At 39.7% G+C, this 15,703-nt stretch overlaps 2 protein-coding genes across 6 annotated transcripts in view; both read left to right on the plus strand.

Moving 5' to 3' along the window:
• The window catches only part of MRC1 (mannose receptor C-type 1), a 53,044-nt gene extending 49,215 nt beyond the window's left edge, over window positions 1-3,829 (plus strand). For both annotated transcript variants that reach the window (XM_065831206.2, XM_071805192.1), the window contains exons 28-30: window positions 154-321; window positions 1,989-2,042; window positions 2,428-3,829. In XM_065831206.2, the coding sequence (XP_065687278.1) occupies window positions 154-321; window positions 1,989-2,042; window positions 2,428-2,678 (473 nt within the window). In that variant the 3' untranslated portion in view covers window positions 2,679-3,829. The remainder of the gene's footprint in view (window positions 1-153; window positions 322-1,988; window positions 2,043-2,427) is intronic.
• Window positions 3,830-6,098: 2,269 nt separating this feature from the next.
• Window positions 6,099-15,703, plus strand: part of LOC136098434 (macrophage mannose receptor 1-like) — a 33,209-nt gene continuing 23,604 nt past the window's right edge. For 2 of the 4 annotated variants that reach the window (XR_011737757.1, XM_071805194.1), the window contains exons 1-9: window positions 6,100-6,735; window positions 8,427-8,825; window positions 10,018-10,191; window positions 10,932-11,096; window positions 11,398-11,514; window positions 12,425-12,568; window positions 13,920-14,102; window positions 14,276-14,430; window positions 15,280-15,393. Coding sequence is in view for 3 of the 4 variants with exons in the window: in XM_071805194.1 (XP_071661295.1) it covers window positions 6,675-6,735; window positions 8,427-8,825; window positions 10,018-10,191; window positions 10,932-11,096; window positions 11,398-11,514; window positions 12,425-12,568; window positions 13,920-14,102; window positions 14,276-14,430; window positions 15,280-15,393 (1,512 nt within the window). In the remaining variant the exon portion in view is untranslated. Of the gene's footprint in view, window positions 6,736-8,426; window positions 8,826-10,017; window positions 10,192-10,931; window positions 11,097-11,397; window positions 11,515-12,424; window positions 12,569-13,919; window positions 14,103-14,275; window positions 14,431-15,279; window positions 15,394-15,703 lie in introns of all 4 variants that reach the window. The other 2 variants (XM_071805193.1, XM_065831847.2) reach the window with 2 other exon arrangements.

Consider the following 15,703-nt stretch of genomic DNA (forward strand, 5'->3'; position numbering starts at 1 on the left):
GGGTGACATGATATGTTAGACCAAAAATCTAAATAGTCTGTCTCCAAGAGTGGCCACAAGTGGACTTCTCAGGAAGGCAATAAATGAAGAGCAGGTGTCAAGATGGAAATTAATAGAATCTTGTTTTTCTGTATCCAATGTTTTTCCAATTAGGAGAATGGCTGTGGCTAGACAACAGCCCAGTGAATTTTGTCAACTGGAATGTAGGAGAACCTTCCCCTCAACAAAACGAGCACTGTGTTGAAATGTACGCAAACTCTGGGTACTGGAATAATATCTATTGCTTTTCCTACAAAGGCTACATTTGTAAAAAGCCAAAAAGTAAGTGCTACATTTGTACATTTGTTTTATGCATGGAGTATGCTCTTTGTGTGCTAGTATTAGTAGATTGCTGTTACACACAGTGCATTTAGCTGAGTGTTTTGAGGTTTTATAAATGCCAAGGAAGGCAGTTTTGCATGACAACAAAAAGGAAGAGTAACCCTTCTCAGAAAGCGGAAGTGCTGACTCGTGCTTATGCCCTTTCAGAATTGTTTTTAAAAGTTTGTGTTCCTATTTTAACTGTAGCTAGTGTATACACTTCACAAGTTTGCCTGTTCTGTATCAATAACTGCTGAGTAATTACAAATCTGTCTCATCTATTTCAAAATATGTTCTTTAGGGTTTCCTCTCTGCTCAGCACAGGGAATACCCTTTGCTTATTTCCGTTTGGAAGTCTCATGTGCATGCATTTTCTGAGTATGAAGTAATGTTGCTGTGAATTGAGTATTTATAGATTGCAAACAGTTTTGGACCTTTTGTCTCTGTGTTCTCCTGTTTTGAGAAGGTGAATGAATGAAAAGCAAAGCAAATAGCATAGTCTGCATGTGCTAAACTGGAAGTGTCCTGAAGTAATCGAATGTGCAAATTTGACAGTAAGGACATCTAGTGCATATGTTTTCCTGAAAGTCATGCTAATAATTTCTTTCAGCATGTATTGTAATATCAGAATCTCTTAGTAATGCTTACCAAGAAGAGTGAAATGCATGTAGTAGCTGAAATATGCCTACTTCCTCTAGAAGACTGGAAATGAGTTAAATTCTGCTATCTTTTCTATAAATTAATTCTCATCAACATTATTCTTACTTACTCAGATGCTTGTAATGATGACTGGATCTTCTACAGGAACTACTGCAGAACTTTCAGCTATAACCATCCATTCAGAGTCCACTTACCTGTCTTTTTACATTGTGATTGACAAACAAAAAGGCACTTTCTTTTCATTCTCTATCCAGAAGAGTCATAGATGTGGGTAACAAGTGTTAAAATCTAGATGTAAAACTAGGGCTAACAGAGACTCCAGCAGAGTTCTGGGAAAACTTTGGAATCAGGCAATGTAAGTGGGGAAACTGGTAAAACAATCTAACTTCCTGAGCTCACCTTTTTCAGAATGAAACATGATGTGTTCATTCAAGATGTAGTTATAGACTGATTTTATGTCCACATGGAAAAATATGGATCTTCATCTTAAATTGTGACCCACTTTTCCAGCAAGCCAGATTTCATGGTCCAGATATTTAATTTTAGATGAGCTACAAACATTTTAGTTTTGATGTGATACAAGCTAAGACTTTTGGAGTTCATGAGTGGTTTCAGTTGTCTGTGCATGGAGGCCATTAAAGTCTCTTGGCAAACGAAATTTCTTACACTTGTGGTTCATATAGGTTAACAAGTACTGCAAGAAATTGTGATGATTTTGAGGATTATGTTTTATCATCTCTGTCGTGGTTTTACACTGATCTCAGGATCTCTCTCCATGGAGTTCTTTGATGTTTCTTCTTTTCTGCTAGTATTACATGTGAGACCAGAATACAAGACACCATTGTGCTGTGCCTTTTGATAGGGGTATATAGATTCGTATGGACTAAACCAAGAAATTGAAAGAAAAAATAGAAATAAATAACAGAATAATATAATAACAATTCTTTTCCGATGTTTTGAAATGCCAGCAATTGAAATGCCACCAGCAGCTGAAATGCCACCAGCTGAAATGCCTACAAAGGGTAAGAATATTGTTTTTCAAGTATACAAAAACTAGAACCATGTAAGACCATAAACAGAATAAATCATATTCCATATTAGGTCTCTTACGTTTTCTGATATACCTGAGTACCGTGTCCACTTCCTAAGAACATATTATTTCCTAGTAGAATACAATGTACTCCATTCAGTGTCCAAATGCAGATTTAAAAGAAAATAATTTGTGATATAGCATGCCATATTAGCATTTTAAAATCAATTAGTTTTATGTTGCTACTTTTATCTCTCATAATTTTGAAACAAATGGAACACTTTTGCTTAAAACATCATGCTTTCTGAAGAAGTTGTTTCCAGTAATCAGATAAAGAGTATTTAACATCCTCTTGATTTCTTTGTATTTGTTTTCAGCAATGACAAAGGACGAGAAGACTCCTACTCTGAACCACAGTAAAACAGGAATTGTAGTTATTGTTGTCATCCTCATCCTAGTTGGAAGTGGCCTTGCAGGGTATCTCTTCTACAAACGAAGAAAGAATCGCTTGTCGACACATGATAGCTTTGAGAACAATTTGTATTTTAATAGTGATGCAGTTCCTGGAACTAGTGACACAAAGGATCTTGTGACCAACATAGAACGGAATGAACATGCGACACTGTAATGTAACAAAATGAAATGTCATATGTAATGTAAAATGTAATGTAATAAAATAAAATGTGCCTTGTTTTAATAAAATTATGCAATTAGAATTAAGACAAAGCTATTTTCTCACGTGCAAATATTGTAGTAGCCAGTTTCGGTGTGTGAGTAATGTTATACACAGCAGTTACTTTATTTTGTAACCATTGTAACGTGTAAGATTTCAGATCTCATGGTTTGGTGACTCACACTGCTGAGTGTGGCTCTTAACAAAAGAGGTAATATTGGTTAATTACTAAATGGAAAAATAAAAATGGATGCAATAAAGGAAGTAAAATGTAGATAGATCCACTTGAGAAGGCTTCCAAGATTTGAAGTTTCTGCATCAAATTTATTTCAAACGATGCTAATGTATAAATTCTCCAGGCCATTCAGCAAACATCCCTCTGATTCTGCCATCTTTCAAATATTCCTAGGGACTTAACTACAGGCGTATTTGCTAGATGAAGACTCTGTATTTGGGTACATCCTCTTTGAACCCTGTGAGGAAATAAATCCTTTTATGATATAATTACAGTTCCCACAATTTCACGGAACCAAGAGAACTGAATATGTAGTTCTCGTAGTTCATGTATTCTTGGATTTACTCAGGTAAAGTCTGGGGGAGGCCCCTGGAGTGGAGAAGTGTGGTTGGTGTTAACTGCCAGCGTTCTGGCTGGCCACCCGTGGGTTTGTCTGGGAGAGGTGAGGAAGGTCGTGGCAAATCTTCCTTCTTATCAGGACAACTGTCACTGGGGAGGAACATGACCTACCCATGTTCTGAAGGTTTACAGGAGCACTGGGCAGCTGTTGGGGTGATCACATGTTGGTCCTGCTCTCCTGCAGTCTCTCCATCAGTAGCGTGGGTGTGTGTGGGTGGAAGTCAAGAACAATTTATGTCTACCAACGTTTATTTACTACTGATTGTATTTCCTTTCTAAAATGGCTAGATCAGCTACCATTTATGGAAATATTGGATTCCTGATGTGGAGTTTACATTCCTAATTTTTGTAAATCTTGTAAATGTAAATCATGCATGATTCCTCACTTGCATACAAAGGTTTGCAAGATTTGGTTTTTAGGTTTCAGATTTTGTTCTGTGAAATAAACAGTAACTAGCTTTGTTTTTTAAAATAGTTTTTCATTTTATAGTCTTGTCTGTATAAGGCTTTGTAAAGTTAAAAATGAGATGATGTAACAGTGGAGACATTCCATCCGCAGTTGTGATCAAGTAATGTATTGACCATAATTTCCTGAATCTGTCCAGGGATTGTTTGCTTAAAACCAAGATAAAAATGTATCTGAGTGATTTAGTGAAAATCTTGAATTACATATGTGTACAGGTAAGATGGGAAATTTTGTCTTGGAATTCCTTTTCTCCTCTGACTCTGCTCCCTTTCTCCCAGTACTTTCCTTGTCTCTGTTCCTCCTCCTGTTTCCATTTCTGGTGCACCATTGTTTGAGCATGTCTTTGCAAGGATTAGTGCTTGTAGTTGTCCTTCATGACACCTGATGTGGCTTATGTGCCAGAAACCTCCTGATGCACTGGTTAAGATGTTAAGGATGATGTTGTTTCACTGATGTGGAGAAGTGGTGCCAGCTAGAAAGGTGTGTGAAAGGTCGAGAGGCCCTGAGTGACGTCCCAGCCTCACCGCACTGGCTGCTGTGCAAACCACAAACAGCTGATGTCTCTACCCAAAAGAAGTTCAGTCCTGTTCACAGTCCTGCACAATCTTAAGGCAGTGACTGTACACTGAGTGGTTCTTCCTGGGAACATTTCATCACATGTACACGTCCAAAAGTATGATTGGAAAGAAAATAAAGACTGAGGGGACATCTCATTTCTGTTACTTTGCCATACTTACCAGGTACATCTCATCTGGTTGACCCTGGAGGGACTCACCCATGCATTTCTGTTGGCAGATGAGGAATTGACTTGATGGCAATATTCAGTAGCGTGTCAGGTTCCTCTCTTTGCACAGTTACATGTCTTGATACACTTGCACTTGATTTTCATTTCCCCTTTTCTCCAGAAGAGTTCAGACTTCAGAGGAAAGGTGGTGAATCTGCTCACTGCGAGTGGAACTTCCTGCCTGGGAGCAGAGATTGCACAAGGAACAATGCTGACTCCACACAAACACCAGCAGCCGTTCTTCCTCACCACTTCTAAAATTTCAGGCTGTGCCTTGCCAAGCTGGAGATGCTGGAGTGCACCTTTGCAATCTGCTGATTTTCCTTCCCACTTTCTGGGCTGTGATGCGGTCTGCTCAGACAAACGTACAATTGCTGAGGTGAAGCTGACCTTAGTACACTTCGCTCTTTTTCAGCCTCTCTCAGCAGATTGTTGATGACAGACCTTCACCAGACACCAGCCCTTCTTCAGAACAGAACTCATTTCCTTTTCCCTGTTGTAATTGTCCTTGTTGCCTCCAAGTAGCTTTGGAGATGCTGAATGTTGTACACAGCAGAACCACGAGACATTTGTCTTTCCTAAATAATAAATGATTTTTTTTCCATTTGCACAGCTAGACCTGCTGAACTAGGAAGCAAGGAGAGCTGGAAGGCTGAGGCTGCAGAGACAAGCATTCCTGTGTTGGGGAGTACTGGAACGCTTCAGACTCAGTGCAGCCGTCTTTGTATATGTATCATAATTCACTGAGTGACTGACCGTCTGCTGCTTAGCGGAGGCAGCCCTCTCTTTCGTTCCACTTTCTTCAGGTCCCAGGCTCCTTCTCACACTCCCATTGTTTCCATGTTTTTGCTCTAGCTGTACCTGCTGGCCTTCACGTCTCATTACTTTCTCTCACTGTTGTAATTATTTTTCTACTCTAATTCGCCATGTACATTTTTAAACTCAGTGAGTTGTCCATCTGCATCAGACTCAGAACAACAGAAGCAGGATCCCACATCTTCATGCAGGCATCTAGGGTTTTCATTGCCTGCAAAAGCAGCAATTTTCAGGGGAAATCTTGTTGCAAATATAATGTTAGAGCAGTTACCCCAAACCAGGCTCCCCTGAAGATAAGGGAAGTAGGGTTTTTCAAAGCCCATATGCAAATGGATGTAAACCTTCCCTGGGAGCGTATTTTCCCTACACTCTCTGTGATTCTAATTATTTTGCCTATCATAAAGGTTTTTCAAAGTAAAAATTGGAATTTTGTCAGAATGCCTGAAGCACATGCCATTTTTGGGGTGCAAACTTTGACAGCCTGGCAGGATGAAAAATGAGGCAGTATTCCTTATCAGTTTAGTTTTCTTCTCTAGCAATAATTGAAAATCCACCATTTTTCTAGTTACATTCTTCCTAGAACAGGGTGGTTTCATTTTGGATTTTCTTCAGCTGTTTTTATCAGTTTGGGTGTATTGCTCTTACATATAGTCAGGAATGGAGCAAAAGAAGGCACAGGTGACTCCTGGAAAGGCACCCTATTATCTACAACTTTTCTGCAGACGCAGGAGTTCTAGTTCTCTCTGATTCCAGGGTCCTAGATACTTTATTTGCATGGTGTATCAGCCAATTTTTCACAGTACTGCATGGCACTCTGTCCTTTTTCATCATTGATTAATCTTCCTCTTATTTTTTTACCTTTTTCCTTTATTTTCAGTAAGGAGACATTCATGTCACCTTCTTCATAAAAATAAAGATCCTGAATTGTAAGGGATGTCTCCAAAAATCCTCACTAAAATGTTACCTGTGTTACCTCTTAGATCTCATATTTCCATGGAAGATAAAACTTCTATGCAGCAGATAAACTGGCTTAGAAAGCAAAGTTTATTCATTAACATATTATTTCAAAATTACTCATGTGACATGATAGAGTTCCTTATTTGCGGCTCAGAACTTCCCAGTATCTGTCGGGTCTTAACCAAAAAGGATTTCTCATTTTGGTTCAGTGCAGAACAGTTATCTTGAAAGGCACAGATTTGGTCTTCAGCATCAATTTGAGGTGAAGAGAAGAAGAGAGTGAAGTGTTTGGCCATGGCTGTTTTCCTGCTCCTGATTTTTCTCTTTTCTTTTACTACATCTCTTCAAATGTCTGGTAAGTCCTTGTCCTCTGCTGAGTATGGAGGTTTGCAAGTTCTTTCTCATGCTTTCCTGATGTTCTCCTTGGTGGACAGTGAGTTTAGATCTAGTCACAGCATGTAATCTGAAACAGTTACATTCAGCTCTTAAACTTAGTGGTATCTATACAGGCCTTTTGTTTCCTTAACCCAGTTTTCAAGGTGATGTATGAGTGAAAGAAATATGCCAGCAGATGTGGACGTAACCTGGGCAGTGCCGATTCTTGAAATTCAGCTGAACGTGGACAAAACCTGATCTTAAATTGCTCCATTGGAGGTTAGAACTGCTCAGATGTCCAGGGCACTGTCCTCTCAGCATGGATAGAACCCCTGGCTGATGTGTGCTTCCAGGTTTCTTAGGCAGCTCAGGCAGACTATGGCACACTGATCATTGCGTGTTGGAATCTTACTTCCAACCTGATGGCTTTAGGAAGGACCTTAAAAGCTTCTTACTGCTGAGTGGAAAACAAATGTCACTGTGATTGCAGCTCCTTCCTGCAGGACGCTCTCAGGTGGAGAACTGCAGGGACCTGTGCTATTGCTTGAATGGCAGCAGGGACTGGCCAACACTGATCTAATCCAGTACTGAAGAATTTCTTCTGTGTGTGTTTCTGGGTGAGACCAAGCTGGCTCTAACGCATCCCCTGCTAATCTTCTGAAGAATCACTGCAGTAGGAGAGCTGTGCTGGAGGAAGTGCCATCTGGCTTGTTCAGCTCTGCAGTCATTCAGAGAAACAGCACCAACGCTGTTCAGGCGTTCCCTGGCAGCTCTGGGCTGGGGGCGACTATGAAGGCCCCATTTAACTATTCCACTCCTGGCAAGAAAGCCTGGGTGGCAGGAAAACTCAGTGGCACAGCAGAGTGAGTTGGTCGACGTTGCTGTCACATAGTGGGGAGCTAGGGGAGGCAAAGCAAGCTGCAGAAATAGTCAAAGTTTGGTGCAGGCTGAAGTTGTGCCCCTTTGTTGAAGTCAGTTTTAAGAAACAAATCATTGTTGTGTAGCATCTCATGTTTCTATTTACAAGTGTAACTATTAATGGCACTCAGGATACTTACTTAGCCTAACTGTGCTCAGAACTGAAATGATGATGCTGCAAGTTGTGGCTTCCCACCCAAGAAATTCACAAGTTGAACTCTGTGAAGAAATGTCTTTTTGCAGTTGCCAAAAATTTCAATAATAATTAATGAAAACTGAAAAATACCCTACTTGCTGGATGAGCTGAAAACCACAATGTCATTCCAGAGCAAATGTAAAAATGGTTGAATTTTGAGTATGTAAAATATTTTTAATAACTCTAAAGAAAAAAATCCTTTTACTTGCAAAATTAAAGCTTATTTAATATGCTGTGTGGAGGTGGAACTTTGAAGAACTCATGAAATTTAATAGAGATCATTGGCATTTTGAGAACAGTGTCCTTTAAGGAGAAACGTGAAGAAGAGCAATTTCTCTTGAAAGAGCAACATGTCCAGCTTCTGTGTTGCTTGCATCTGAAGAACATGTTGATGAATATCTTTCATACTGATGATGAACTTCCCTTGATTTCTTTATATATGATATATATTCTCTTTTTTTTAATTATTATTATAACAGATCGTCAAATCGCAAGTAACTGATTTATCTGCTTGGAAAGCTCTTGTCAGATGTTTGCATTCTCATTTTATTTTATAGACAGTGGAATATTTTCAATCTACAATGAAGACAGCAAGCTCTGCGCCGAAGCTCAAAACTCTAGCTCAGTCATAACTACTACTTGTGATAAGCGCAATGAGTTTCAGAAGTTCAGGTGGGTCTCCGCCACGCAGCTGCTGAGCATGGCACTCAAGCTGTGCCTGGGAGTGCTCACCAAGGCTGACGAGGCTGCCGTCACATTGGAGTCCTGCAACAGGACGAATGAGCTCCAGTGGTGGGAATGTAGAAATGGGACACTTGCAACCCATGGCAAGGAATTATTTTTCAACTACGGCAAAGGGAAGGGGAAGAAAATCAGGCTGTCCAGATCATTGGGCAAAGGAAGCAAGTGGAAAATCCATGGAACCGAATATAGCGTGTGCTCCCAACGTTATGAGGGTGAGTACTAAAAATTAATCCCTATTTCTAGGTAACTTGTCTGCCCCTATTTACAAAGCATTCTGCTGCCTACTTGTCATGCAACAAACTTTTTCTTACAGTAACATCAGTAGCAGAGCTGCCTACAAATAGGGTGTAGAAATGCAAGGCAAACATAACTGTATACATTTCTGCATAGCTTGAAAAGTGCAATTCTGTCAAATGAAAGAATAAAATGACAAAAGCTTATGACACAATCATAACGAAGAATGGGAGTACTGTTTATATAGTAACAGCAGGAAGAAATCTATGACTGTTTCAAAATTGTCTGATCGATTTGTAGAAGAAGTGAGGATTGTGTTATATTTAAATATTTATTGATGCTATCAATTGGTTTGACCATGTACTATCTCTAAGAAGTTAATTTCTAGTTAACATAGATGTGATCAACTTTTAACAGTACTTACCTGGTGTTTCCCAGGCTCAGCAAAAACGAAAAAGTAGGAAAAAGCAAAAGCAGAGACAGTGTTTTAATGGTTTAAGGTGCAATAAGGTCGACAAAGGAACACTGGAGAGTCAGATCTCCTTTTCCTGCACCATTATCTCTCTGGGGCTATGTAGAGTTGACATCCAGGCTTGAGTGATTAATCTCCTTTCTACTGTGAGTCTGGTAGGGTGGGAAATTAAATAACAAGGGATGAAATTGTTGCTGTGCCCTACAACAGTTGCAGCTGGAATTAAGTTTGTTATAATTTTGTTCAGATAGCAGCATAGAGATGGGAGGATCACTTCCCAGCAGAGTCACTTGCGGATTTAAGATATAACTTGCTTTCACAGAGACCAATAGAAATACTCTGATATCTCCTTTCCAAATCTCTTCAACCATACAGAGGAAAAGATCCTGAATATCTAAGAACAGAAGTGTGTATGCAATGGAGAAGCTGGGTCACAAGCACCTCTGATGCAGTTGTTCAGACAGCAATTAAAAGAAAAAGACAGAAAACAGTTAGAGGGCAAATTAAGGGTTATTTGAGTCTTACCATAGTCACATCTAATTGGCACAACAGCCTGGGAATTCTTTGTACTAATGAAGTGCTGCTGTGTTGAGCTCATGCACAACTCAGCTGTGTTCACAAAGTGCTGCCTATGAGCAGACACCACAGTGATCATCTGACACCCACTGACTGCTATTGCTCTGTGTTTGTCTCCACAGAAATCTATACATTGGGAGGAAATGCCTTTGGTGCACCTTGTATGTTTCCTTTTAAGCTCAATGGTAAATGGTACGCTGAGTGCGTCCCTCGGAGTGATGATGCAGGCTCTTTCTGGTGTGCAACTTCTTCAGATTTTGATAAAGACCAATTGTTTGGAAATTGTCCGCTAAAAGGTAATCTACTTTGAAAGATTTCAGAAAAGACATTAAGCAAAAGTTTCATCTATTTTCGTGGTCAAAATCTCCTTGAGCTGTGGAAGTGGCATTGGACAGTGAGCTGGACTCTGGCTAGCCTGCTTCACTGGTGAGCTAGGAAATGGCCAACTGAGGTGTCTGCTCTTCACTCTCACTATTTCTCCAGCTGAGATGAGTAGTCCCACAGCATTCCTGAGACTGGTGCACATGGGGAGTATTATGAGGGTGGTGACTGGGCCTGATGGAGAAAGGAGTAGGTGAGAAGAAAGGGCAAACGGAAGGCAGCAAGAAGTGCAACGGATGAGGAAGGTGAGATGGGGAAGCAGGAGACAGTGGTGTGTCATAGCATGGAGCAGAGAACAGGAGGGCTGGAGCAAATGAAACAGTGCAGGACACAGGCAGTGGCCTTCACCTGCCTTCAGTGCTCCTTCCACCCACACATCATCCAATGCAGCTGCCCAGTAACCCCAGCCCAAATACCCTGCCCCTTCACCCCTGCTTCCCAGGTGATTGGGAAGAAAAATTAGGTAGGTAAGGATAAATAATTGCTTCTGCTCTTAATTTATCATTAATATTGAATAGACAAAGTATAAATGTGGGACAATCTGTGTAAAAACTTAGTAAATCATGGAGTCGCATAGTTTCAGTCAGCAATGAAGATTTTATTTTCTGTTTTAGCAAGTACGATTATCTTTCTAAGTTACTGTTATATTTTATAGACACCATCCACAGCAACCTTTGGAAAACAAATCCTGTGACAGAAACCCACTATCAGATAAACTCAGAGTCACTTTTGACATGGCACCAAGCAAGAAAAAGCTGCCAGCAGCAGAATGCAGAATTGTTAAGTGTCACAGACCTTCATGAAGAAATGTATTTATTAGGTAAAGCACGCAAACCAACAAACAAATTATTGCATACAGTTACAATGTAGCTCAGCTCCAAGACCTTTAATATGGATACTTATATTTACCTTGTGAAAACAGGTGTTAGTGACATCCTTAAAAATCCTGTCACTTTCTCACAAAAAAAAAGTATTACAATAGTAGAAAAAAATCTAACCTATGTTAAAAAAAAAGCAACTATAACAGTTTTTCAACTTTTAAAATTATATTTCAAGTTTTATTGGATAACTTACAAAATCAGAAGTAAAGACTTGACAGTTCATTTCTTTTGGTCACTTAGGTCTCACTAGTGACCTGGGTGTCAATGCGAAGCTTTGGACTGGTCTTTTCAGTGCACTTGACAGTGGCTGGCAATGGATTGGGGGCAGGCCTTTCAGATACCTAAACTGGGCTCCAGGTAAGTGCACTTTTCTGAAATGATGAGCAGCATCTGGGCCAAAATTCTCTTCCCTTCCCCAAATTCCTGTTACCTGATTCTTTTGGTTTCATATAATTTGCATAGCATACAGGGGATTATGGGAAAGGTACAATATTACTGTAAGAGGGATCACACCAGAGACAGATCATCATTAATTCTATTTTTCCTAGAAAAAGTAGATAGCTCACACAAGAAAGTAATAAAAACCAAATATCTACACCTCATTCTATTTTTTCCATTCACACTTTTCTCCTTAGGCACTTTATCAAACCAAAGTAAAAGTTCATGAAGAATTATATAATTTAAAGAAAAGAGAAAAAACAAAGAATAGAAACATTGCATTAAAAATATTTTCATTTTTTTCTCCTCACTTACCGCTTATGACACTTATCTGCTATACATTATCTTAGTAAGTTTCCAGTCTTTTCTTAGGATATAAGTCACTATTTTGCATGTTGCCATATTATATATTTTCATAACAACTGTTGTGACAACAGGGAGATCCAAAGGGTGAACGCTTCTGTGGAATTTCATGTCCAGTAAAGAATCTTGAGTTGTTGCAATACTTGCAATACTACCACCCTATAAGGAATTTATATAAAAACTTTATTTGTATAATGTTTTTTCTGCATGCAGCAGTACTTCAAACACACTGAACTTCTTCTTAAGCAGTGCATGGGAGAAGAGGCATGAGTCTCATGTTTGAAATGTCCCTCTTGGCCACCCCAGTGGTGCTCCCTCATTTCCTCACTTGGGAGTATCACTCTAAAACAGAAGACACCTGTGGCTTTGCAGCTTGGAAAAGATGTTCATGTTCCTTCTTGTGATGAGGTGAAAACTGTCAGTGTTAACAGAGAGATTCTCTGTATGTTGTGTCTCTTTCCTAAAGGAAATCCCTCTGTGGAATCTCGAAAAATATGTGGGACCTTCCAAGGTAGGAATGGCAAATGGGAAAACCAGGTGTGTGATCGGAAACTCGGATATATCTGCCAAAAGAGAAACTCCTCCTCAGATTCCTCCACTATTACCTCAGGTAAGTTCATAAGAAAATAAGGCTATTTTTGCAGTGAGTGGGAAATACTAGGAGGATGACATATATGAAATGACAGTATATTATCAAAACAAAGGGGTTACACTTATTGGCCTGGGTCAAACATTGAGAAGGATTTTATTTTCTGGCTTATTTTAAAGATCATATCTAGATGTTGTTAATAATTTTGAAAGGGTGCTAAAGAAGGCAGGATTATGGATTTAGTCATATTACGCAGAACACAAAATGCTGATGAATATCTTGTGCTCTGAGAAATACGCTAAAGGTGTGTTTTGGAAAAAGATACGAGCCAGAGTTCATGTTCCTCCTGCTCTCTCTGATGCTTTTTGCTCTATTCTGAAAGGAAAAATTCAGAATGTGGGACCGGCACTTTTTCCCAATTGAGCTCCCTTTCCACTTCAGGAGAACTGGGTCTTATCTATGTGAAGAGAATGGTGTGCAATTACTTAACTTGGGAATTCCCAACACACTACTCTCCCTACAGTAACTCCCTCAGCTACACATATACTACTATATAGGATTATTTTCTGGCTCACGGCATGAATGGAACATCATGGTTGGCATTGTGAAGATTCTGGCCGCATCTGGACAGCTTACTGGGCATAGTTTCTGACTGATGTCAACCTCCAAACCATACCTGGATGTTGCCTAGGGGAATGCAAGTTTGCACAGGTCAAAACCATGTCCAGGCAGCACTGAACAATGTGGTTGATCACAAACCAATGCTGAGCGCACATTCTGCCCTCTTCAGTTTACTACATAGGTGCAGATCATGTGAACCTTCAAAGCAGTGAAAGACGGTTGGTGTTAATTTGCACCAAAAAATAGCTGCTGAAGGAAATGTGCTGCATTTCTGGGCACCTGGGATTTCTGACACATCTGATATAACATGAACATGTCTGGGCTCTCTGATATACGATTTGGGCTGTGCAGGAGCTCCACTGGCTGATGAGCGGCTGATGTAGCCAGAGAAAAAAATTTAGAAAATCTCCAAAATTCGCCAAGATAAGGTCCCTGTGTAGGAAAAGAGGCTCTTTTCTGTAAAACAGAAAGTTGTGCCCTGCAAGTTTGCATTCCAAATTACTTTGTAGTTATTCCATTCTGTAAAAGAGTTTTTGGGTAGCTTCCAGCACAATGTGGATGGAAAAATCTGGTTTGTGCTCTTGGTGATCCTCAGAATCCTCAGATCCTCAGAGAAGCAAAAATGCTTCTCTCCTCTGCCAGTATGTGCTCCAATATTTCAAATTCATATCAGTACAGGTAATTTTCTTTTTGATTAAAAGAAATCACTGAATAGGACTGCTCATTAATTGTTTTGAAATTATTTTTTTAGGTGACTTTAAGCCGTTTAAGTGCCCGAGGGGATGGGTGGCCTATGCAGGTCATTGCTATAGAATTTACAGAACACTCAAAATATGGAAAGAAGCTCAGTCTTCCTGTAGAAAAGAAGACGGAGATCTGGCGAGCATTCATAATATTGAGGAGTACAGTTTTACAGTGTCTCAGCTTGGGTACAGTGAGTATTCCTGCAGGTCAATTTTTTATATCTGGAATTATACTGTTTCTATTATTCATTTAATCAATGAAACTATGACCTTAAATGCTTTTTAAAGAGTCAAAAGTGAGTGTAAGATGTGGTTGTTCCATTTTAAAACATTCACCTACCTACAATTACATTTCTGTTCCCAGAACCAGATGATGAGCTGTGGATTGGTCTAAATGACTTCAGGGTTCCAATGTATTTTGAATGGAGTGATGGGACACCTGTGACTTACACCAAATGGCACCACGGAGAGCCAACCCACACGCGGAATAAGGCAGACTGTGTCATTATGAAGGGAGAGGTAAAAATCCCTCTCCCACTTTCATGGCTTCTTCTCTTCTTTGTGCCCCAAAAAGGAAATACCTGTGACAAAACAAATGAAAAAAAGTAAAAGGGACAAGTGCTTTGAAGATTTTTATGAACTTGGTTTAATTCAGAATATTTTAGTGTGGAGGAATAATGGAGACACATCTAGGAAAGTGTATGGTGGCCCACCAGAAGCAGTGTGCTGTGCTGAGACACGATCTGCTCTGTAACAGTTACAGAAAATTTCCCATCTGAAATTGATTGAAGTAACTCATCATTCACATTCAATATGGCTGTTCATAGCTGCATAATATGCTTCTTGGAGCAGGGGCTTTCTTATGTTTCCCCTAAAACACCTAAAATATAGGTTTATTAGAGCTACTTTGGAGGCTCATATTACTGGAGGTACAAAAAATATCTTGTTTTACACTAAGCTTAGAATGATACAGCATAATACTATGGGAAAAGCCTTAAATAATACATTTTTAATATTTTATGTTTAGTTTATCCAGCATTTCCTTGCTACTGTCAACCGGTTATATGAGCATAAATACTATGCTGGTGAGAATAGAGGAACATCTTGTTTCCTCCCCCATCTCATCAACCATTGAACCCTCAGGACATTCAAACCTCATTCTCACACCTCTGAGGAAATGTGGCCCTCACTGTCTTTATTGTGTTGCCCATTTGGAGGTTTTGGAGAGAGCATCAGGGCAAGGAAGAGAGCTGAAACAGCCTTGGCCATATGAAGAGAGAAGGATTCATGTCTGAGGATAGTGAATATTCCTGTTGGATCTGGATTTTCTTTAGATTTCACTTTGTGCTTTCTTCTTACCATGCACAGGATGGATCCTGGGCTGACAGTCCTTGTGAAACAAAACTTGGTTATATCTGTAAAAGGAAGCCTTTGGCAGAAGAACCAGGGGAAACTGAGGTTACTTACCCAGGCTGCCAGAAAGTAAGTGTAAAACAAAGCAGTGAAAGGTGGTTGCAACATACTTTCACTTCCATGATGGCAAGTGTCACAGCTTCTTGGTGGAGCTCTAGAAAACTGTTAATTTTGTATGTGCTGATATTTCTTAGACTAATAGGGATTTTCATTTATTTAATCAAAATTTAGTTTGACTTTTTGTTTATTTGTTTGTTTGTTTTCTTATTTTCCCCCTCGCTTACACACACACTTCAGTCAGCTCTCTCCCAGCCAGAACTGATCACGTCATCTATAAAAGACACTCTCTGCAGAACATGTCAGTATTTTCTCATGGTGT

Source organism: Patagioenas fasciata, chromosome 2 (genome assembly GCF_037038585.1).
Source record: "Patagioenas fasciata isolate bPatFas1 chromosome 2, bPatFas1.hap1, whole genome shotgun sequence".
Classification (NCBI taxonomy): domain Eukaryota; kingdom Metazoa; phylum Chordata; class Aves; order Columbiformes; family Columbidae; genus Patagioenas; species Patagioenas fasciata.